We start from the raw sequence: 22,959 nt of genomic DNA on the forward strand, positions 1-22,959 counted from the left end.
AAATTTCTAAATCTGATGATCCTGTTGAAACTGACAGTTTTATAATGGCTATTTCTGCCGAAACTCCCACGTTTGATATAGGTCCGAATATTTCTAAACAAACTCGCAATGAGGTTGAACAGATTTTGTTAGCCTATAAACCTAACAAAACTAAAACCACGAACATCGCACTTGATATAACGCTTACTGACGATGAGCCAATTTTCCACACTCCTCGACGTTTACCCTTTGCCGAACGTGATATAGTAAATGCGCAGATAGACGAGTGGTTAAAAAATGGAATTATAGAACCATGTTCTTCACCCTATGCTAGTCAAGTTGTCGTAGTTCGTAAGAAAGATGGAAAACATAGAGTCTGTATAGATTATAGAAAATTAAATCGTAAATTAGTTAAAGACTATTATCCACTACCATTAATTGATGACATTTTAGATCGTCTTCAAAATGCTAAAATTTTCAGTACTCTCGATTTGCGTAACGGATTTTTTCATGTGCCGGTAAAAGAAAAAAGTCGTTGTTACACCAGTTTCGTCACAAATACAGGTCAATTTCAATTCCGTTATATGCCATTCGGTTTAAGTTCATGTCCTCCTGTCTTTATGCGATACATAAATGCCGTTTTTCGTGATCTTATTGCAAAAGGCATTGTCCTCCCGTATATGGATGACATCGTCATTCCCGCAAATAATGAATCTGAGGCTCTCGAACGCCTTAACACTGTTCTAAAAGTAGCTCGCGATTATGGACTAGATATAAACTTTAAAAAATGTCAATTTTTGCATAGTCAGATTGAATTTTTGGGTCACGTAGTAGAACACGGCAAATTGCTCCCTTCACCCTCCAAAACTAAAGCCGTTCTTAATTATCCTGAGTTAAAAAATGCAAAAGACGTACAACGTTTTCTAGGTCTTACGGGATACTTTAGAAAATTTATTCCCTCATACTCTACTACAGCAAAACCACTTAGTGATCTTCTTCGTAAGGACAGCCCCTTTCTATTTCAAGCTCAGCAAAAAACTGCGTTTTTACGCTTAAAACAGTTACTTTCTGATAAACCCGTTTTATCTATTTTTAATCAAGGCAGTCCCATTGAAATTCATACAGACGCGTCAATTGATGGCTTGGGGGCAGTCCTACTACAAAAATCCAAAGATGATAACAAATTCCATCCAGTGTATTATATGTCCAAGAAAACGTCTGACAGCGAAAGAAAATACACCAGCTATGAACTGGAGGTACTCGCCATTGTAGAAGCTCTTAAAAAATTCCGAATTTACATCCTCGGATCACACTTTAAAATTATCACTGACTGTAATGCATTCGTCAAAACGTTAAATAAAAAAGAAATGAATTCCCGCATTTCGCGATGGGCATTATACCTTCAGGATTTTGACTACGAAATAGAGCATCGAACCGGTTCAAAGATGACTCATGTCGACGCTCTTAGCCGAAGCCCATGCTGCATGATCATTCAAGACTGTGTCAATCTTCAAATTTTCAAAGCTCAACAGACAGATGAGCATATTACAGCTATAAAAGCATTACTTCAAAATGCACCTTACGAGAACTACATAGTCAAAAACAACATTTTATATAAGAACTTAGACGGAATCGATTTATTTGTCGTACCTGATGATATGCAGGCCAACATTATTAAATCCTGTCATGAACGAGGCCATTTTGCAGTAAAACGCACGCAGGAAATGTTAAACAAAGAATTCTTTATTCCGAACTTGAAAGAGAAAATTGAACGATGCATACGCAACTGTGTAACATGCATTCTAAATAACAAAAAACGTGGCAAATTAGATGGCACTTTGCATCCACTTGACAAAGACGATACTCCCTTTCATACATACCATATTGATCATTTGGGTCCTCTTCCCAGCACTTCTAAGAAATATAAGCATATTCTGGCGATCATCGATTCCTTTACGAAGTTTGTGTGGCTTTACCCGACCAAGTCCACCGACACCGCTGAAGTTCTCAATAAGCTCGAATGCCAAAGATCAGTTTTCGGTAATCCTTCAAGGATTATTACGGACAGAGGTACCGCTTTCACATCTACGTCATTCAAAGAATATTGTAAACATCAGCATATCACCCACATTGCTATTACAGCTGGACTTCCTAGATCAAACGGTCAGGTAGAAAGACTTAATTCTACTATCATATCTGTACTCTCCAAGCTATCCATAGAAAACCCTGAGAAATGGTATAGCCATGTTGCTTCCGTTCAGCAAATTATTAATTCTACATTTCAACGAAGTATCAATTCTACTCCATTCGAAATTCTGTTTGGAACTAAAATGAAATCTGAGCATGATATAAAAATCCTCGAAATCGTCAACGAAGAGATCCAGTCTGCATTTCTCCAACAGCGTGATGAGCTCCGTAAAGATGCAAAACAACAAATCCTCAAAATTCAAGAAGAAAATCGCCGTACCTACAATCTGCGTAGGAAACATGCTCAAAAATTTCAATTGAATGATCTCGTCGCAATCAAGCGCACTCAATTTGGCCCTGGTCTGAAATTGAAACAAAAATTTCTCGGACCATATAAAGTGATCAAAATTAAAGCAAACGACACATACGATGTTGAAAAGTATGATTTCTTCGATGGACCATCAAAAACTTCAACTTGTGCAGAATATATGAAACCATGGTCCAGCAATATAGAACATATCACTTGAATTGTGTTTCAAAAGAAAACACTGAACACTACTTAAAGAGAAAGAGAACTATTTTCCTTCTTTTTGTGTGTGTATATTTGGACGATATAGACTTTGATTTTTCTTTCTCTGTTTATTTTGTGTTATTATATTTTTATATGTTCAACACTAATATTATTTTTATTTTTAGTTAGTTATTCGATATTTCCAGTGCACGCTATTGTATTGCTATATACTTATGCTGTCACGGATGGTATGACTATTTTATTTGTTTTATCTTGTGAATATTTCAATTTTACAAATTATTTTCCTGTATTTGCTGTTTGTTTTATATATTTACTTCATTGTACTGTATACCATAAGGCGAGGCCGCCTGTCCTGTCATGATGGCCGATGTGGGAAGCGCTGACAGATCCCGTATCCTGTATGGCGCCATGCTGGCCACGTCATGTTGCGTCACGTCATTAATCACGTGATGCTTTCCCGCCATTATTGGCAGACGAGAGTTAGGCAGTGAGACTGCAAGACGTGCAGCTCACGCTCATGTATCTTTTATGTTCTATGTAGTAATGTTTTGTCCTTTGTACTTTAATCTTAATAAATATATTTCAAATATTAATGCTGGTCGTTGCCTTTTCCCACAATTCATTGAAAGCGCTAAATTCAACTCAAATGTTAATGTTTCATGTCTAGTATATGCCAATGCCATTTTCTGGGATAACATTTTTATTAAAGTAGATCCGGGAAAGTTCCGAGGGGACCATTCCTACGGGTTCTATCTAATAAAGATTTATCTTTGTATATGGTTTTACTATAATACAAATGAATTAAAAATGCAAGTAAAGTATTGTTACAGGAATGTTTTTCATCAGCTTACATTTACCATTTTGGTTTACATTTACTAGAATTAGAAAGGAGAGAAGAATTCAAGCTGAAACCAGATTCTAATTTCCCTTGCGATTTTGAAAGAGTTTGCGCACATTAGAAAGTCCTTTTACCTTTTTATATATTCCTGTTTCGCAAACTGTGGAAAGCAACTTGTAACACTTTTTGATTTAGGATCCGATTTTGGGGGGAAATATTAAGATTACATAACCAAATTCTGCTTATACGATAGATTAACAAAAGGTTTTTATTTTTAATTTATCGAACTTTCAATAAAGAGCTTGTTATGAAAAAAAAAAAAAAAAGAAAACGTATAAACTAGCAGTAACTCTGTAGCTTCAATGCATGCCATACATTTGGACAAGGTGCTAAGATACTTTTTGCCGCATATCTAATGAAACTGCCGCTTCTTCAGGTAATTCAAGTCTCAATTCAGTTTAGAAAAGTAACTTTCTTTCTTTCGCTTAAAGTATCATGAATTTGCCTTTTAATTTCGAAATTATTGTGATTAGAAATTCCTTGTAACTGTTTATAGCGGCAGTTGCACCATATGAATATTTTTAATGACAGGGAATACCACTGCAGGGAAGTAACTTTTATATAAAAAAAAGTTAATCAGAGATTCTTTTATATTTTCATTAGTTTTGAAATAATGTAATTAACATTCTTAGAAATGCATTTTGAAGTAGAAAAAATAACACAATTAATTGCGTCATTGGTTCATTTAAGGAAAATGATCAATTAAGCAATGCCCAATTTATTAAATGCAACTGAGCATTTTACTAAGCACAGTTAAAACAAATAAACCGAAAAGTATAAATTAAGCCCAGAAATATTTTTGACTCCTAAAGTTACACCAACACACCTTATACGAATTGAATTATGTTGTTTTATAAACTCTGCAATTTCTCAGTTTCTTTACACATTATAAAAGAACCACAAATTTTTAATTTTTGTTGTTTTTCAACTATCCTTGATGTTTTTAAAGCTCTTTTTAAGACATACTTTTTCAGATTATTCTGTTGTCAACTTCTAGTAACTGATAATGATGTAAATTATTTACTTGGTTTTTCTGCCATTATCTAACAATAATTCCATTTATTTAAAAAATCTATATTTATTTAATTGCCAATTTATGGATACTTCAAGTAAATAAAATTATTTTCTAGGCTATTTCAAATTAATAATTCCATTGATTCAAACAGTCCTATTTAAATAATTGTTTATGTTCAAGTTTGAAAAACTTTTCAAACATCGACAACAAACTGCTTCCCTAGCTTCATCTTTGAATTAATTACATAAATTGTTATAATAAATTTCAGCACAAAATGATTTCTTTTCTGAAGATATCAATATATAATTTACTTCTTATTTTAAATCAGCCTAATAGATATTCTTTTATTCAAACAGTTTGTTGACAATATTATCTAATTTTAATTGTGTAGTCCCTTCTTTTAAGGAGGATTTCTTATGCTATATTTACATCATTCGTTCTAGTGTCCTATTTTACTGCTCAAAACGTTTTAAAGAATTGAAGTTCCAGTCTAGTCGTTCGATCAAATTTCGAAAGTTGTTCTTTATGAATGATATCTGAAAGTATGTCAGAAATGAATAAATAGGCTTTTAAAACATCCTGGATGCCAAGAATAAATTTAAAAAAAACTGAGCTTTTTAGGCATTTTATCTATTGTGTTTTGAGCAACTTTTAATCCGATGTCTTTTTCTTATTGTTAGTTGAAATATAGTTGAAGATCTTTAAATTCGTTGCTTTCAACAAGTGTTAGGTTTATAATAGTGTTGAGATTTTTAAACAATCTACTCTGAGAAAGAAAACATGTATTGTGATTCAATTATTCTTTTGATTTGGATGACATGAACAGCAAAATGGGGAATTACTAATACGATAATTAATTATAATAAGTTTGCATCGATGTTCTAAACAGTAAAATATGTCAATTAAAATAAATAATAAATAAATAATAGTAAAGATAAATAATAAAAACGTTAAAGAACAAGGAATAATTTTGGGATTTTAAATTAAAATGACAAATGATTCCATTTTACTAGAATATATTTACTATTTTATTTTGGGAAATATAACCTTTTTCATTTTTCTATGCTTTCGAGATTTTCTTTGGTTTTGTTTGTAATAACTGATTAAATATTTTTTTTAAAAAATTGAGCATAACATTTATAAATCTATATTTTGTTCCTATTTAAAATTGTATTGTTTTTTTTCTTTTTCGAATTAATGGACATTTCCTTTTTTATTGATTCTAGACTGCAAAGAATTTGTAGGAACAATCTGTAAGAGGAAATTTATTACACATTAAGTGTAAGCGGTAAATTCTCGTATTATTTGATACCAAAATATGAACGTTTTTGTTTAAAATATTGAGAAACATTTAAATTGTCTATAGGGATTCAATTACTTATTTCTAGCTTAGATTTGTGCTTAATTTTACAAATATAACAAGCCTTTAATTAACTTGTTAATTAGAGCATTGAATTTGCATTGATATCCTTATGTTATTGAAGAAACAAAGTGAAGGACACTGTTATAAAATTGGACTAACAAATTCAAATTCAACATACTGTTTTGGCATTTGAAAACGGACGTTTAATTATTAAAGAATAATACTTTGTATTTCGTATGAAATACATTCGGTTTATTGATTAATTTCTATAGCCTGAAATGGATAATATGGCGAAATGTAGAATTTGTATAGTTAAAATTATCCAGCATCTATTCTAAATGCCTTCGTTTACAACTTAAAGAGTACCGCTCATGTAGAATCAACCAATGATGTAATCGTATAAACAAAACTTTAAAAAAAGTCCTGATAGGTTAATTTGGTTGATTTTGAACTGATAATCAGCAAGTCTGTGATCTACATATGAGCCTCAGAAGTCGAATACAAGAAATGGCATTTGAATTCAAAATGTTACTCGTTGATTATTAATTCTTCTGCAATTCTCGATTTTTCTTCAAAATTCCAGAAAATTATTCTAGAATATTCCTTAAATGCATAAATGTTGAGCCCCATAAGTTTCCTTACGTTGGAAGTTTCTTTAAGCAAGTAAATCTATTTTATTGATAAATTATATTCAACGATTCCTAACACGAGTTCAAAGAAAAAATATTCAAAAAGACACAAACTCTACATAACTTTTTACTAAATATCTTTATTCAATTCCATCATTAATCAAGAGCGAGCGATTTAGCATGAGACATCGCCGACCTGGGGATCGGTGAGGACCTTGCCGTTCTTGTCGACGCACCAGCACTCATCACGTTCGCACTGCTTGGCCTTGTAGTAGCCGTTCTTGTCACACTGGGGCACATAGGTGTCTCCTGGAAAAGATAAAGAAAACGTTTTATGTAGAACTTAGTTAGTAAAGGATGTTTAAATTTATTTCACATCAACGAGTTGAATATTTAAGAAGAAACCAAACAGAGAAGTTATTGTTAGTTCATAAGATGTAAGAAATAAGCGAAATCCTTTTCTATTGTTTGATTCTTAATACTTATACTTTCAACGTGAGAGAGTGAACAAGCATTTAAAAAATAAGCTAAAAGCTTATTTATTTCAAGAGTTTAGTCAGAAAAGTTATAACAGAGTTAATAAACTAATATAGAAATTACTGCAAATGAATTCATTACACTTTTATTTTGGATAATTTATTTGGTGATAAAAAATACGATATCTAATTATAAAGTCAATAATTTACTTTATATATTTTTTAAAATATTAAATTCCATCCGGGAATGTCTAAGTCTACACATATGTATAATTTTATTTAATTTAATTTACTGAAAAAAGTGGGGAATGTCTTCCATGGAAAAGTAGGAAGTATGCAGGATATGTTTAATTGTTTATTAATATTTTTTAAAGAAACATTCAAATTATGAGAAATTATGAGATTCAAATTATGAAAATGTTTCATATTTGGAGGGTAAAAAAATCGTGCTGAAACATAAAGGTTATGTGTCCGCATTTAAAACTAAATAGCTATCTAAGATAAGCATTGTAAATTTAAACTATCATTACCAGCAATTAAGACAAAAGCTATCTAAGCTTTCAGTCTACTACAAATCTATTGATACTGCTTAGTTCAGTGGTGGTGGTGGTGGGGGGGGGTCAACTTTACTGAAGAAGTCTACTACAAATCTATCAATACCACTTTGTTCAGGGGTGGTATAGTGGTCAATATTACACAAGAAGTCTGCGACAAATCTTTTTCATATGACCAATGGGGGTGGGTGGGGTGGAGGATAATATATCGAATAATCATAATGCACTTAGGGCGCACCTAATGTACTCAGCGAAATCCCTAAGACTGCATCAATCAATAGGTTAAACAGTAACAGGTAATTTTCTTGCTGACAAACTGAAATTCTACAGCCAAGCCATAGATACCTATAATACATTAAATGTGGACAATTTGTGGCGGAAATCTTACAGGGCATGTACTTGCCCTGCCAGATTTCTGGTGCAAATAGGCAGATACTTGTTGTTCTGGTGGAAAAAAAATAAGGGCCGAATTACTCACCGGCGGTCTTGGCATCATCAGCTTGTCTGACACAGTCGCAGGCCTTGATGTTCTTGGAGGGGGTGTTGATGTTCTCGCCGTTCCTTCTGTAGCAGACGCACCAGTCATTGGCGGTGAAGCACTGGAGGGCGGCATAGTCGCCGTTCTCGTCGCACTCGGGGATCAGGTGGAGGATGCTCTCGGTCAGGGTGGCGTTCAGACGACGAGCACGATCCTCCTCACATGCGGTGGGCACTGGACACGAAAAGAGAAAATGAACAATCTATGAGAAACACGAGGTGAGTTGGAGGTAGAATGTTTCATCATTGAGATTGTTTGCATTTGGCATGCTTAGAGAAACATAACGGAAGGGACTTTGGGAGGCATGTTATAATTTATTGATTGTCCTTAAGCGTAATTTGTAATAAAAATAAAGAAACATTTTTTTTTTAAATTTTAGACCGATACGGCTTGAAAAAGCAGAGAGCGATGTAGAAAATAGAGGACGATAGAGGATCGCGAAAACAAGGTTAAAAAATGATAGCACAGGGTTGATTAATCTAATATTGAATCACTGGTTTTACCATCAACAGCTTTTTCTTAATAGTCAGAGATATTATTCATTATATCAGCGATGTCTTGTATGCTGTACTGTATAGTGGAGATATACATAATAATATTGTTAGACATTTATTGCCAGAACGCCGGCATAGGGGTAGCGCGTCTTCCCCGTGATCTGGGCAGACCCGGTTGGGCAGGGTTGTTCTTCCGTTGTTCTATCTATGAAATATGTGAATATGCCCTCCTGTAAAACGGGGTGGTGCCAGCGAATGAGTGATGCGTCAGTACCAAAGTCGTACTCTTAACCCTAGTTGGTACTACTATAAAAACAAGAGACGCTCCTTCTCCGGCTTAAAATCGCTGTCTTCGTAACAGCGGGCTTGTCAGTGGCAAGTGCCATAAGAAACAACAACATTGTCAGAACATTAATGATCGTGATATTGCATGTAACATAAATCAATAATATATCGTCTGGTTGATGAAATAGTAAGACCAGTGACTTAGATTTGATTTCTGGATAAGGATACGAGGTGCAAATCGACAAGTCCATCGACACGTAAATATAGCTTAAGTCTCGCAAATTACATCGCAAGTCTCTTAAGTCTTAGAAAGGCAAACATGTCCATCTTAAATAATATTCACGCGATAAGAAATTTGCAAAAGAATATTTATAATCATATCTTTTTCCCATTTCTTTAGTTCCCTTTAAGGATCATAAAGTTAACTAACTTAACAAAATATAAATTATTATAGAAAATAACAAAAACCTAAACACAACTGAATTCTATTTTAAATCACTTTAAATAATCATGACTAGTATTACTTAGTTCCAGTTAGAGGAACGTGCTGTTTTCAACAATTGTATTTTATAGCTTCTTGAAGTCTTGAAGTTTAATGTTTTCTAATCTTCAGTTTTCATTAAAAATATTTAGTCACTTCTAGCGCTTAGATTCGAGCAAAAAATTTAAAAAGCAAGTTGTAAGCAAACTGAGTATGCATGTGAAAATTGCGAATTCTAGCAGAAACAGCTGGTTTGATATTTGTTTAGTAAACTAAACAAAAGCACGAGCAGTTATTTTTAATCGGTTCATATGAAATTTGGTATTTAAAAAATAACGAATTGAACATTCTACTTCATTTACATTAATTATAATTACTATTTGTGATATTTTGGTATAATGAGACTGTTTATATTTATGATTTCATAAAAATATGGAAAAACTAGTGTGCTTTAGAATTTTTAAACAAGCATGATGTTTGCTGTTTCCTAAAAAAATCAATAAAGACAAAATCAAAAAGGAGTTTTTTTGTTTGAAAAAGTGTTTCTATTATCAAAATATTTATTATCCATTCATGTAAAATAAAAATAATGTAAATTTTTTCACTAGAGCAGTAAAATTAAACAAGCAAACAAAATTTTTTGCATTATTAACTATTTTTGTTTTGTGAAAACAACAATGACCGTTTATGTAAATATTACAAATTTTGTTACCTACCCTTTTCTTCATCGTCAGCAAAGGCGACGGCAAAAAGGCACAACTGCAAATAAAATTTGGAAATATGTTCACTTATAAAAAGAACAATCAATATTCATATTTCTTTTAAAAATGCACAAGTCATTTGTTTATAAAATACTGCATAATTCCGAAACAAGATCATTATTAAATTAATTTAATGAATTAAAAAGCAAAATATTTTGTATTAAAGTAGTTATAATTTTGTCAGATGAATTTTGAGTCTCGGGTGGAATTAAAGATGGTTCTTGAACTTATTTATTCATCAGTAAAATTTATCATTATGGGAATTTTTGCAATATTTTACTAACTTTCCAACCATACATAATCCACAAACGTAGAATTGTCCTCATTTTATAAATTTTGGTTCCTTTAGGCTCCAAAAATTGCAAATTTGTCATGAATGAATATTATAATTTCAGATTTCTGGGCATATCATTCAATTTTACTGATCTTTCTCTCAAGCAGCTACTTTAATTTGTTATTGTTCGTTCGATAAAATCAATTGGATCTTGTGTATACGTATATTAATTGAATTTTGGAATCCTTTTTGCCTTTTGATCCATTTCATAATTATATAATTTTAATTAATTTTGATACCTAAGTCTTTCTTTTCTTGTGGATTGAAATTTAAATGCTTTTTGTAAATCATTATCGGCATATTGCTTTTTCATTGGAAAAATATTTTATGGAAATTCCTAAAATAAAATTTATTTTTAACAATAAAGAGTTTCGTTTTTTAAATTGGAGAACAATTTTTTCTAACAGAAGACTATTTCTTCAAGTATGGTTATTGATTCTCAGTTTCCTTCTGAATATATTAATGATCTGTGGTCGAGTTACCTCAATCCCGATGTAAAGTCATATTTTCTATGAAAGTCGATCCAGTTCAGCCAGTGATGTCCTGCGCTGAACCTTAATCGGCGCTTAAGTTGAATTTTGGATGTTTCAGTTAGTCGGGTTTAATTCCAATGTAGTATTCATTCGTTTTGCATTTCAGACGCATATATTAAATTTACTGTTTCAAATTCAAACGAAACATGAAAAATGTTGCGCTTTATTACACCAAAACGCTTTATTACAGTACCTTATGAATGACACCAAATTACTATCGATTTAAGCAATTCCTATGAAGTCTTGCAAATTCACTAAGGGTAACAAGTATATTGTTTTCTAATTTATTCCTGATAAGAAATGCATTTGTGCACATAATGTATAAGAAACTTGAATATATATAAGATGTTCATTAAGATTCAATATTTTCTTAAATTTCCGTGCAGAACTAAAAATTTCATAGTGGTATGTAAAAGTAAGGAATTTTTTTAAAATTAAAAATCAATGTCTTTTTAATACTTTGTTACTTAAAAAAAATTCAACTGAAGTAATACTTACGGCAATAATTCCAACAACTTTCATCATGGTGGCGGCTTTTCTGAAAAATATAGAAAAACTTTTAATCTAAGGTAATTCATTTTTTTATTGATCAATAGTTTTTAAATAACAAGAATATTAATACAATCAGCGAAAGTAGAACAGATAATCGCAAACCATTTACTTTACTTTTTTTCTAAAAATTTATTACTTTTTAATCATTTATATCAAACATTATACCAATGGGAAGCTTTGGAACCGAAGTGCTTAAAGTATTTTATTATGATTTTTTTATAATAGGGAAATTTATTTTAACTGTTCAAGATGTTTAATAGAGGAAACTTATGTTAACTAATATATATGATTCTGAAATGAATGCCTATTCGTGTATTCATGAATAACTTAAAAAAATATAAAATATTTTAACCGAAAAATTGAAATATTCAAAATGAAAACATAAGATGGATGATATGCCATTTTAAAGATATCTTGCATTCTTTTGATAAATGAGTGCGATTTTAAGCTTTTGTCTTTTAATTATGTTGCAGTTTTTTGTGATGTTTCTCATTTAAAATTTTTTTTTATATCTAATTCTTCTATATTATACAATATTTTATATCAGTGTAGATGCATAACAATTTCTTTGACTCGAGTCACAATAATTCAGTAAACATGATAGCTAATGCAAAAGTTATTGAATATAATTCATATCTTGAAATTAATTCATATATGAATTATATTCATGAAATATGAATATAATTCATTTTCTCCCTAAAGAGCTTAGTTTTACACTGGCTCAAACTAATTTACTTTTCATTACAGTCACTAATGTAATCTAAAATTGAAATTCTACAAGAAAATAATTTTTTAAAATTATTTGAACGATATAACAGTTTTGCCGAATTGTCTATTAATGTTACTTTTTATATCCTCATAAATGCAACACTAACCTTTTGTAAAATAGAAAATACGCATAGAGAAAATATTATAATCGCCCCCCCCCCCAAAAAAAAACCCACCCTAGGCCTTGCCGTTACCATTATAATGAAATTTCACATTTTCGATTGAGGAATTCGAAAAGTCTGATTTGATTAATTATGTAGATATCTACGTCAATATGAAAATGCGAGAACTAAAAAACAAGCTAATTGGATGAAATAGCACTTGTAGTATTTAAAAATTTAAATCGGAACAATAAGTTTTTAACGACTGAAATATCTTGGAAATTTTCCCTGAATATTAAAGAAGTTCAATTGCTATTTTTAATTCTATTAAAATGTTTTAAAACAACTCTTTATAAATGAATTGATACATAATTTGACTAAATGTTAATAAAATGAACAATTGGTATTTTATTTATTTACAGTTTTATAACAAATAAATAGAAAGCTAAATTTTCAATACAAAACACCAAACATTGAATTACAATTGATTCCAAATTGCCAAAAGGTAATAGGAAAAAATCAATCTTTTTATCCTGTAGTTTGAATAAAAAGCGTTCCACAATTAGTCAAAATGAGTGGTTGTTGACTTCTAATAAGAAAATTTGTATTCAGTATCATGGCTATTTTCTATTTGTTTCCATGTCCTCCTGTATTCAATATACAATTTAATTTTTCATTATTTACTTTTTTATTACTTTAATAATGGTGTAGAACTCTAGTCAGAAGCCAAATATCATGATATTTTAGATTTGTTTCGTCAGTCTTGTGTTCGGCGTCATCAAGAAATGATCATGGAATAATTTTTGTCTTTTGTGAAGATAACTATATAGAAATGGAAAACAATTAATATTTGTCGAAGTATGAATTTAAAATTATTTTGTTGAATCTATCCTTATTAAAATAGTTAGGGTTTTTATTTCAAAACAGATTTAGTTACTTTAATTTATTTTTTGTTACAAAGAGGTATACATTAAGTTTAGGTACGTTAATGTTAAATATTTGCACTTATTAATTCAATCCGGTTCGATTTTGAAAGAATAAATATTCTTATTGATAATAATAAGCAAATGAAATTATGTGGAATTTTAATCTAAAGCAAGTTTATATGCAAAAAAATTTCAAATTAAATTCTAATTGAAATTTATCCTTTCGAGTTAATCTGCATTCATTTCAGCCAAAATCAATTTCAAAGGAAGTGTATGAGAGAGAACTGTACTCACCTGGAACTCAAGAGCTTCCTGAACGTCCATATCTGAGGACGCCGTGATTTATATTCAGACGATTTTTTGGGGCAGATGTTCGATTTCCCGCTGATGTAGCAGAATTAGTATACAGGTGGACATATTCTGATCATCCGTTAGACTTTAAACCGAAAGGAGAAGTGAAAAAAAGATATCTCTGATAAGGCTTATTTGTCTTCCACTGTGATTTGCCTAAATATCTTTCTCCAACATTCTTTATCTTTGATTTCGTATTTTAAAATTTAAAATTGTGTCAAATTGTTTCTAAAAATGTTTCAGATATCTTTTGGAATGATGTAGGTTCATGTAAGAAAGTTTCATGTAAAATTAGATATAATATTTTTTTAACGTATTCCGATTAATGCAACAGAATATTTTTGGTAGTCAATGAAAAAGGTATAGAAATATTTTTTTTTAAATATTTATTAGTCTTTCTTAATTTTTACTGTCATATATAGAATGAAAATATCATAATCGTAAGTATACATTTGGATCAAATAATGCGAGATGTTAGCTTTTGAATCTTAACGCCTTTATTTTGACGGATATGAAATGTTCAAGAGAAGTATATTAATCTTTTTTTAATTTTAGTATAAAATTTTGATAAATATTAAAATTTTAAAACATCGTGAATGCAACAACAATAATAGAATGCATTTTTGTAACTATGCCAATTTATGAATAGAGAATCCTAGAATGAAAAAAAGCTAAACGGAAAAAAAATTAATATGCTGTTTTCATTCCAAATAGTAGACATTTTTAAATTTTAGCCAAAAGTGGATTTTTAGGAAATCCGACTGCTTTACCTTTCTAATGCATATGAATGCTATAAATAAGAAAATGTATGGAGGTTGTAAAATGTACTGTATTGTGAAAACTGCAAAGAATATAGAAAGAACACTTTGCAGATTTTTCTATCATTAAAATTTTTGAAAACTATTATATTTGCATCTGATATATTACATGTAAATATTACTGATATATTACGTGTAAAGTCTTGTAAAGTAAAATAAGTATACACATATCGGCCTTATAATTGTAATCTTTATTACTTTATTTTACAAATAATAATGTAAATTTTAAAGAATTTTTTTTTTCTACATTTTTGCTAAAAAGGACTTATTTTTTAAACATGTATAGTATAATATTATGTTAAAATTTGAATAACATGTTATATGAATAGTACAATTATCTTTTCTTTTAAAATATACTTAAAATAATTGATAAGAAGGATAGATATTAAAAAATACATTTTCAATTCTTTTTTATTAAATAAATCTGCAAAAATTTTACACTCGACTGAATGAATGATCTTAAAAAAAAATTCACTTACAATCACTAAAGTAACAAAATACATATTATTTAATAATTGAAAATAATTTTGAATAGCGAATAAACTTTTAGAATTTTTATTTCAGACTCTGAATTAATGAAAAAAATTCGAATTAAGCACGAAATTTAAAATTTTTGCAAATAAGAAATTCAAAAGAGCAAAATTAAAATTTGAATGACCGATATGTTGAAATTAAACACATTTGAATTAGCTAAGTACAATTATATAGGTTTATCATTATAACTTTAGAAAAGAAAGATAGCATATTTTTTTAATAAATTTAAATAAGGAATAAATAAATAATATTTTTAAAAATTATTAAATTCATTCTTTTTAAATGTTTTTATAATTCTATATTATGCATAAAAATGCATAAAATGCGAGACTAGTTAAAAAACATTTGAGACGCTTTTATAGAAAAAAGAATATAAAACTGATAAACTAAATCATATTGAACTGATACTTTTAATAAATGACAAAAATTAAAAAAAAAAAATTCAGATTTTTTTCTGGAATTTCAGCAGTTTTACAAAATTCTGAATAAATCATAAGTGATATGAAACATTTGACTTAATATAAAAAATGAATATACTCACAAAATTTAAAAAAAAGTATTTCGATAAGGGAGTTGGATTTTCATTTTTAATTTTAAAATTTGTCACTTTTGGCAAGTAACTTTTTGCTCAGATTATTGACTTTGTTTTGGATGCAAAACTATTAAAAAATTTCAAATATTAGACTTTTGATAAGACTGAAAGAAACGAATTTAATTGATTCAGAGCTATTACAAATTAAAGAGCGTAAATACTTAGAAATAAAGATGTAAGATCCTACTTAGGAGTTAATATCCAATAAAGCAACTTTACAAATTATAATTTTAACACTGGCAAAAGCGTGCGATTGAATGCTCTGATGGATGAGTGTGAATTTCGTCATAAAAATAAAAAAAAAGTCTTTAGAGATTCCACATTAAATTTTTAAAAATTAAAATTAAGAAATGACTTTCATTTTTGTAGAATTCTTATCATTAAAAAGTAATTTTTAGAATTTTTATGTAATACAAAACCCTCTTTTCAGAGATAATAGTTTTGGAAAATATGATCATCCATTTCTATAGTTGGAATATAGTGATGATTCATCTGATGATGGTTAAATCTATTTTCGAGATCGTTTAAAGTTTTCTTGATTACTTTCATGTATTATTTCCTCTAAATGAATACAATTTTCGGAGGCACGGCGGAGAAATACATTTCTAGTAATGTTTCTCAATTCCATCTATTAAAGAATCATTGAATAAAGTGCAGCCAAAAAAACAGTTCAATGAAGCAATCCAAAATGATTTTTGAGATTTATTTATATTTAATTGTCATTTAGCAATAGAAATAAGAGCGAAATCTGTGCCATGTACGTTAAAGCTATGAACTTTCACATAAATTTAATAAAAAAATGGAAACAAGTTTGTTCAATTTCCATAGTTCTTTTTCAAATATTATTGTCTCTCATACTACAATTTTTTCCAGACATTGTTATTCAGAAGGAAAAGAAATTGTGTTTTTAATTGCTTTCTTAGTGGTTTAAAATGAAATGGCATGGAATAAATATCTAAACATAATTATATTGAAGGAAATTATAAAACATTATAATAACGAAATGAATTTTTGTATGTTTTATTATTTATAGTCATCGTTATTCTTAAGGAAAAGAAACTGGGCTGAGTGAGATGGAACTATGCATAAATATATCGACGTAAATCAAATAAAAAGTTAGATATACGTAGATTGAATTTTGGATTCTCATGTCATTTTTTTTATAGTCATTATTATGTAGGATGTATTTTTAGTTACTTTCTTAGTGATTGGATCTATACGCGATATGGAACATGTAACTAAGCCTAAATATATTCTTTGAAATGAAGTAATATTCTATGAAAGTGGGTTCAATATTCATATTTCCTTTTAAAATGCAGCAAAGAAATGATTGAAATAATATTCTTAGTTGCTTTCTTATTTGAAATATATGTGATATGGAGCATGTAACTAAGCCTAAATATACTCGCGTAAATTAAGTAAAAATTTAAGATAAGCAGGTTGAGTTTTAATATTTCCCGTTTGAATGTTCCAGACTTGCATTTTTTAAAGTCATTGTTATGCAGAAGAAAAAGAAATAATATTGTTATGCAGAAGAAAAAGAAATTATAATCAAATTGCTTTCTTAGTCATTTGAGTTGTAACTGATATGGATCGAGTAATTACATATAATTATATTCACAGAAATGAAGCAAAAAATCACGATAAACAAGTTGAATTTTCATATTTCGTTTTCACATGTTCTTGTCATATGCTACATTAAATATAATATACATATCCTAAATAACATTTATAATAAATAAAGTATATTTATAATAAATGTTAAAATTGAAAAGTATATTTATATGAACATACGGAATGAATTATTGTACTTAATATACCCACTGATATTGAGAAAGAATTATACTAAGATAGATATATTTTCATATTTCATTTCATATTACTTTCTGATGTTGGGCCATTAATTCTGTGTTATTTAAATTGAAACAACATAAAAAAACACCTTTATTTATCAATACGATGCATATAGTTTTTTTACAGATCGTTTCTCTAAAATTTCACCTTTTTTTTTTTTTTTTTTTTTTTTTTTTTTTTTTTTTTTTTTGGTCTCGGTGAATTTCAGAAAGTTTTTTCAGAAAATCGCTCATGAAATGCCTAGAAGCATGTTGTTATTTTCCACTTTGAAAGAAACATTTCGAAATGAAGGTTATTCCAAACAACCTTCTTTCTGTAACTTGTCCACGACATTGTTCAAGATACGCTGTAAAGGTTTGTCACTTGCCGTTCTTATTGAAGTCCACAGATGAATGGCTGAAGTTTGATCCAGTATATATCTGTGCCTATAGGAAATAAAACATTATTTTATAAAATAGGAGAAATTTATTTCTTCATTAATATTTCCACGATTGTATATATCAATTTGAAACCAGGTTACACTATGTAATTAGATACAAATCTTGTCTTGTTACAAATTAGTGATGCTTCAAAACTTTGGTTTGAAATATAGAAATCTTCTAAGGATTGAATCGTCTGCCTTATCTTAATATAGCTTTATTGCATCAGCCGCAGGATATAGTAAATACAAATTTAAAACATGCTGTTCGCAGAAAAAATATTAACCTAAAGCTATAGTCTTATTAAAAAAATATCAAATATTTTGAGATCAGTTGAAATGTTCATTTATATTATAAATTGTAACTTAACATTTATTTTTACTTAATTGCAAGATAGCTACTTAAATACTCAAATTGATTATTCACATACTTACTGTCATGTTAAAAAGATTAAAGTAAAGGGGAAGCCATGTTACAAAATTATGAAAATTAATTAAAAAATGTTATTAAATAAAAGGTTGTACGTAAAGAAGATTGTTATCACTGAAAAAATAATATTTTTGAATTTTTAATTGGTGTAAATATGAGTTTTATACTATAATAACATTTGATGAAAAACATTAACTTTTCGATTGATTTTAATTAAAAATATAGTTTAATTAAAATTAAAAGATATCTTTCCTATTAAGTAATTAGTACTTAGGAAGTAATTATGGATCTCATTTGAATACTCTGGGAGTTTTTGAACAATTTTTGCATCAAGAATATCTTATTATGCTATTTACAGATATAATCTAACCTATAAGAATTATCATGTTTAAAATTTTAAATTTAACAATTTTCAATGCTAATATGAACGAGACTGAACAGGTGTTACGTATTTTTATTTCTTTATTCGCCCTTTTTTCATATGAAACACGAGATGGAGAGCGAATTCATTCCCATGCTAAGAAGTAAAAGGTTATCCAATTTTTTTAAAATTTTATCTTTAACTTTTTCGTGTGGCCTCCAAGGTTTCCAGATCTCATTGCTTACGTCTTTCGTTTAATAAACTCTTGTTTGACTTATAAACAGTCCAAAGGGTTCTAGATAAATGGAAAGAGGTCAACTTAAAAATATTGTGCTAGCAACCAAACAATATTATCTTTAAACATACCCTATTGAGTAAGCCTAAGTGAAGAAAAGACATTCTTGTTTGACATAAATTCAATTTATAATGATTAAAAAAATTATGTTTGCGGTTGTCTGCCACCGATTGCTAGCATTTTAAGTTTGTAAGCCATGTTTGTTGTTTTTCAAATGCCTTGATCTTATAATTCTTTTGTAAAACTCTTCTTTGGTGGTTTTGGTAAGCTTCTTTTTCTCGTCTTTTCAAACCACTCATAAACAATCACAAAGGACTTAGACACCTAGATGAGAGCTCAACTTGAAGATAGTAAAGCAATATTATCTTTAAACGTACCCTATTGAGTAAGTCTAATTGAAGAAAAGACATTCCTGTTTTTTACATAAATTCCATTTATAATGATTAAAAAATTTATGTTTGTGGTTGCCTACCATCGATTGTTAGCGTTTTAAGTTTGTAAGCCATGTTTGTTGTTTTTCAAATGTCTTGATCTTGCAATTCGTTTGTAAAACTCTTCTTTGTTGGTTTTGGTAAGCTTCTTTTTCTCGTCTTTTCAAACCACTCATAAACAATCACAAAGAACTTAGACACCTAGATGAGAGCTCATATCGAAGATAGTAAAACAGTATTATTTTTAAACATGCTACATTGAGGATTCCTATTTATTTGCATACAAATGTTTTTTTGAACTATAAAAATATTTTAAATCAAATTACTTCAGCAGAGAAACCAAATCACTCATTTAAAAAAATTGATTAGGTCTTTTCGCATATACACTGCTGAAACATGGGAAAAGACTAATAAAAATAAACAGACTCTTGCGATATCTGAAAGAGGAATTTTAAGAAGCATATTTGGTGGAACTAAATGTGATAACTATTGGATAGGAAGAACAAGCTAGGAAACTCACAAACTGTATAAGGAAATATAAACTATTACAAACTATTTAATAATATCGAAATTAGATATTATTAAATTCATAGTTATATATAGGATTAAATAGGCAGGACGCTTAATAAGGTAGGCCGACAATCAGATCAGGACAAAGATATTAAAACACTTGATATCGATAAAGAGATAGATGGAGGTGGATTGATTGCCTAGAAAAGACTTGAAAACGATTAAGGTGACAAATTGGAAGACCTTAGTCAAGAACAGGATGGCATGGAATGGAATTCTCGTAAAGGCCAAGAACCATCCAGGGTTGATGCACCAGTGAAGAAGATTTATTGACATAATTTCGTTTCGTTAATATAGATTATATTTGCCAATTATTAGATATATTTTATTGCATGACCTTGTGTATGCAACTGAAATGCAATTTAAGAAAACCGTTTTGTGCGTACCATATTTTTCCCTGCTCATTTTTATATTTTTCTCCATCTTTGCCCATGATGAGATAAGTTTCTCCTTTCAACAGGGGCACGCAGTTGTCCCGGATGAGGAAGTGCCTCGTCTCGCCTTGGGTGAGTTCTTTTTTCTCAATGCCTAGTATGTGAAGAAAAACGATAATCGATTTTTTAAATATCCCAATGACAGAAAAATATATATATTTCATCATTAATAGAAATAACAAGTGATTGAAGTGTGAAACTAAATACTGTAATAATTTTCAGTTTAAGCACTCAGCAACTTAAATGGTAAGATGCACAAGAAGTGAAAAATTAAAATAAATATCGAACAACTCACTCTAAGCTAAATAATTTACTCTCATAAAAAACATATATAAAATTAAAAAAATATTATGAATATTCTCAGAATATTAGAAAAAAAGTTAAATAAACAGAGAAATAATTTTAGGAACTTTGGTATTTTATTTATCATTGATGTATGACAATTTATGGACAAACGATTTTGAATTCTCTTCATATTTGTATTAATCAGTGCATTACTGATAACTGTAATAAAAAATATATTAGTCACTTCGTATTTATACTACACAGTGAATTATTTATACAAAAGTATTAAAATCAAGTTAATAGGAAAATCAAAAAACCAAATAAGAATTAAACATATATATATATATATATATATATATATATATATATATATATATATATATATATATATATATATATAAAAGAATCCAGCCTGAAGACTTTTTCAAGGGTCACCCTCAAGCAGGGATTCAAAGAAAGGGATTTTTTCTGTGAAGGAAATGTAGACATAGTCTAATAATGATTCCTCGTGACCCGAAACAATATATAACAACAATTATAAAAAGTTTAACATATTAAAAAATTTTCTAAATAAAGATAACTTCTCTAAACGATTTAAAAGAGGTAAAGGGAAAGGAGGCAATTTTCAAATTATATTTGAGGAATTTCAAAATTACTGTAATCTGGAACACAATAGTGAAAACATTCACAAAATTAGGAAATACATTTTTGGTCTTAGAAATAATAAAATTAAATGGTTTTTAAATAATAGATTCGAGGAATTTGAGTTTAAAAATTCGTACACAAAATGTATTATTCTAGATCTTATTAAATGCAAACTTAACATTGGAAAAAACGATTTACTTTTTAATAATAAAAATAATGTTTACAAAGAATTCTGTGTGATTAAATTTTTGGATATTTACTTCGAATATCTAAAATTGCCCAAAATTATACATAATAATAATATTTTTTTCCTCTTTCAGATAAAACAACTGTATCAATAGTGTTTAGTTAACTTCAACTTTAAAGAAAAAAATTTGTAATTATAATTACTATAGCAAAAATTTATATAAAATAAATAAAACAGATTGTTACTGTAACAAAAAGAAAACTATAAAGATTTTATAGATGTTGATAAAGGTCATATTATTACAGGTAATTTAAAAATTATTGAATCCAACTCTTTAAGAGATTTGATGGGAAGAGGAACAAAATTTAGATTAAGAGAAAAAATAAACCATAACAAAATTTTGATTTCTATTGGTAATGATTTGGATGTTTTTATTGCTAAATTATCTAGAAAATACCATTGGCCTGCGGAAGGTTTCCGGGAATGGAAAGGGAGAATTTTAAAGGAAATTAAAATAAAAATGAATACTGATTTTGACAGACCTAAAGAACGTGGGATTTATTTTAGTAAAACATTAAAAAACGAAATAAAAATTTTTAAAGAAAAATTTGTTATTACAGTAATAGATAAATCAGCAAATAATTTCTGTTTAATTTGTAAATATTATTATAAAGAACTTTTAATTAATGAATATAACTCTAACGCAACTTTTATGTTAAAGAACACCGGGGAAAAGGAATTAGATAAAAGAATGCTAGCTTTCGCAAAAAAAAAAAAAAAAAAAAAAAAAAAAGACCAAAACTAAGACTTGCTCTCTTAACTATCCTTATTTATTCCCAACAGTTAAATTTCATAAAAATCCATTAAAATTCAGATTCGTGACCTGTAGCACTGGCAGTTATAATTACTATACGGGTAAACATTTCTTTAAATACTTAAAAATTATCCTGGACAAAATAAAAAAACGAAGACAACTTTATTATTTCTAGTAACAAAGAAGTACTGGATTTTCTTAAAAATAACAACATTAATAAACTTAATACTTTTGATTTCGAAAATTTATACACTAATCTATCTCATGAAAAATTAATAAAGATCTGCACTTTTATATATGACGAATATTTAAATGAAAATATCATTACTAAAAATAACTGGCTTGAGTTATGTAATTTTAATATTACTGAAAATTACGTTTTTAATGGTATTAATTTTTATAGACAAGACAAGGGCATTCCAATGGGAACAACTTTCTTAAGTGCTTTAGCTAATATTTTCCTACATTACTATGAGAAAAAAAATAATTTAATATAATTTAATAAATGGGTGGAGATATATTGATGACCTACTT

At 28.8% G+C, this 22,959-nt stretch overlaps 2 protein-coding genes across 2 annotated transcripts in view; both read right to left on the reverse strand.

Annotated features, from left to right (window-relative positions):
* Positions 1-6,723: 6,723 nt before the first annotated feature.
* On the reverse strand, positions 6,724-13,753 carry LOC129989092 (U24-ctenitoxin-Pn1a-like). The gene is made up of 5 exons (XM_056097416.1): positions 13,701-13,753; positions 11,558-11,597; positions 10,148-10,190; positions 8,112-8,345; positions 6,724-6,912 (listed from the first exon to the last, which is right to left on the reverse strand). Exons 2-5 carry the CDS (start codon positions 11,582-11,584, stop codon positions 6,779-6,781), a joined length of 438 nt encoding a protein of 145 aa, XP_055953391.1. The 5' UTR covers positions 11,585-11,597; positions 13,701-13,753; the 3' UTR covers positions 6,724-6,778.
* A 3,957-nt stretch (positions 13,754-17,710) lies between these two features.
* LOC129989423 (complement C3-like) overlaps positions 17,711-22,959 on the reverse strand; it is a 109,612-nt gene continuing 104,363 nt past the window's right edge. The window contains exons 40-41 of the mRNA XM_056097959.1: positions 20,447-20,588; positions 17,711-17,980 (exon numbers count right to left, since the gene is read on the reverse strand). Of these exons, the coding sequence (XP_055953934.1) occupies positions 17,848-17,980; positions 20,447-20,588 (275 nt within the window). The 3' untranslated portion in view covers positions 17,711-17,847. The remainder of the gene's footprint in view (positions 17,981-20,446; positions 20,589-22,959) is intronic.

This window comes from Argiope bruennichi, chromosome 10 (genome assembly GCF_947563725.1).
Source record: "Argiope bruennichi chromosome 10, qqArgBrue1.1, whole genome shotgun sequence".
Taxonomy (NCBI): domain Eukaryota; kingdom Metazoa; phylum Arthropoda; class Arachnida; order Araneae; family Araneidae; genus Argiope; species Argiope bruennichi.

Coding starts and splice junctions, on each gene's coding strand:
- LOC129989092 (XM_056097416.1), bottom strand. CDS start 11,584: ATGATGAAAGTTGTTGGAATTATTGCC. Junction 10,191..11,557: donor AAGTTGTTGGAATTATTGCC/GTAAGTATTACT, acceptor TTTTATTTGCAG/TTGTGCCTTTTTGCCGTCGC. Junction 8,346..10,147: donor TGCTGACGATGAAGAAAAGG/GTAGGTAACAAA, acceptor TTTCGTGTCCAG/TGCCCACCGCATGTGAGGAG.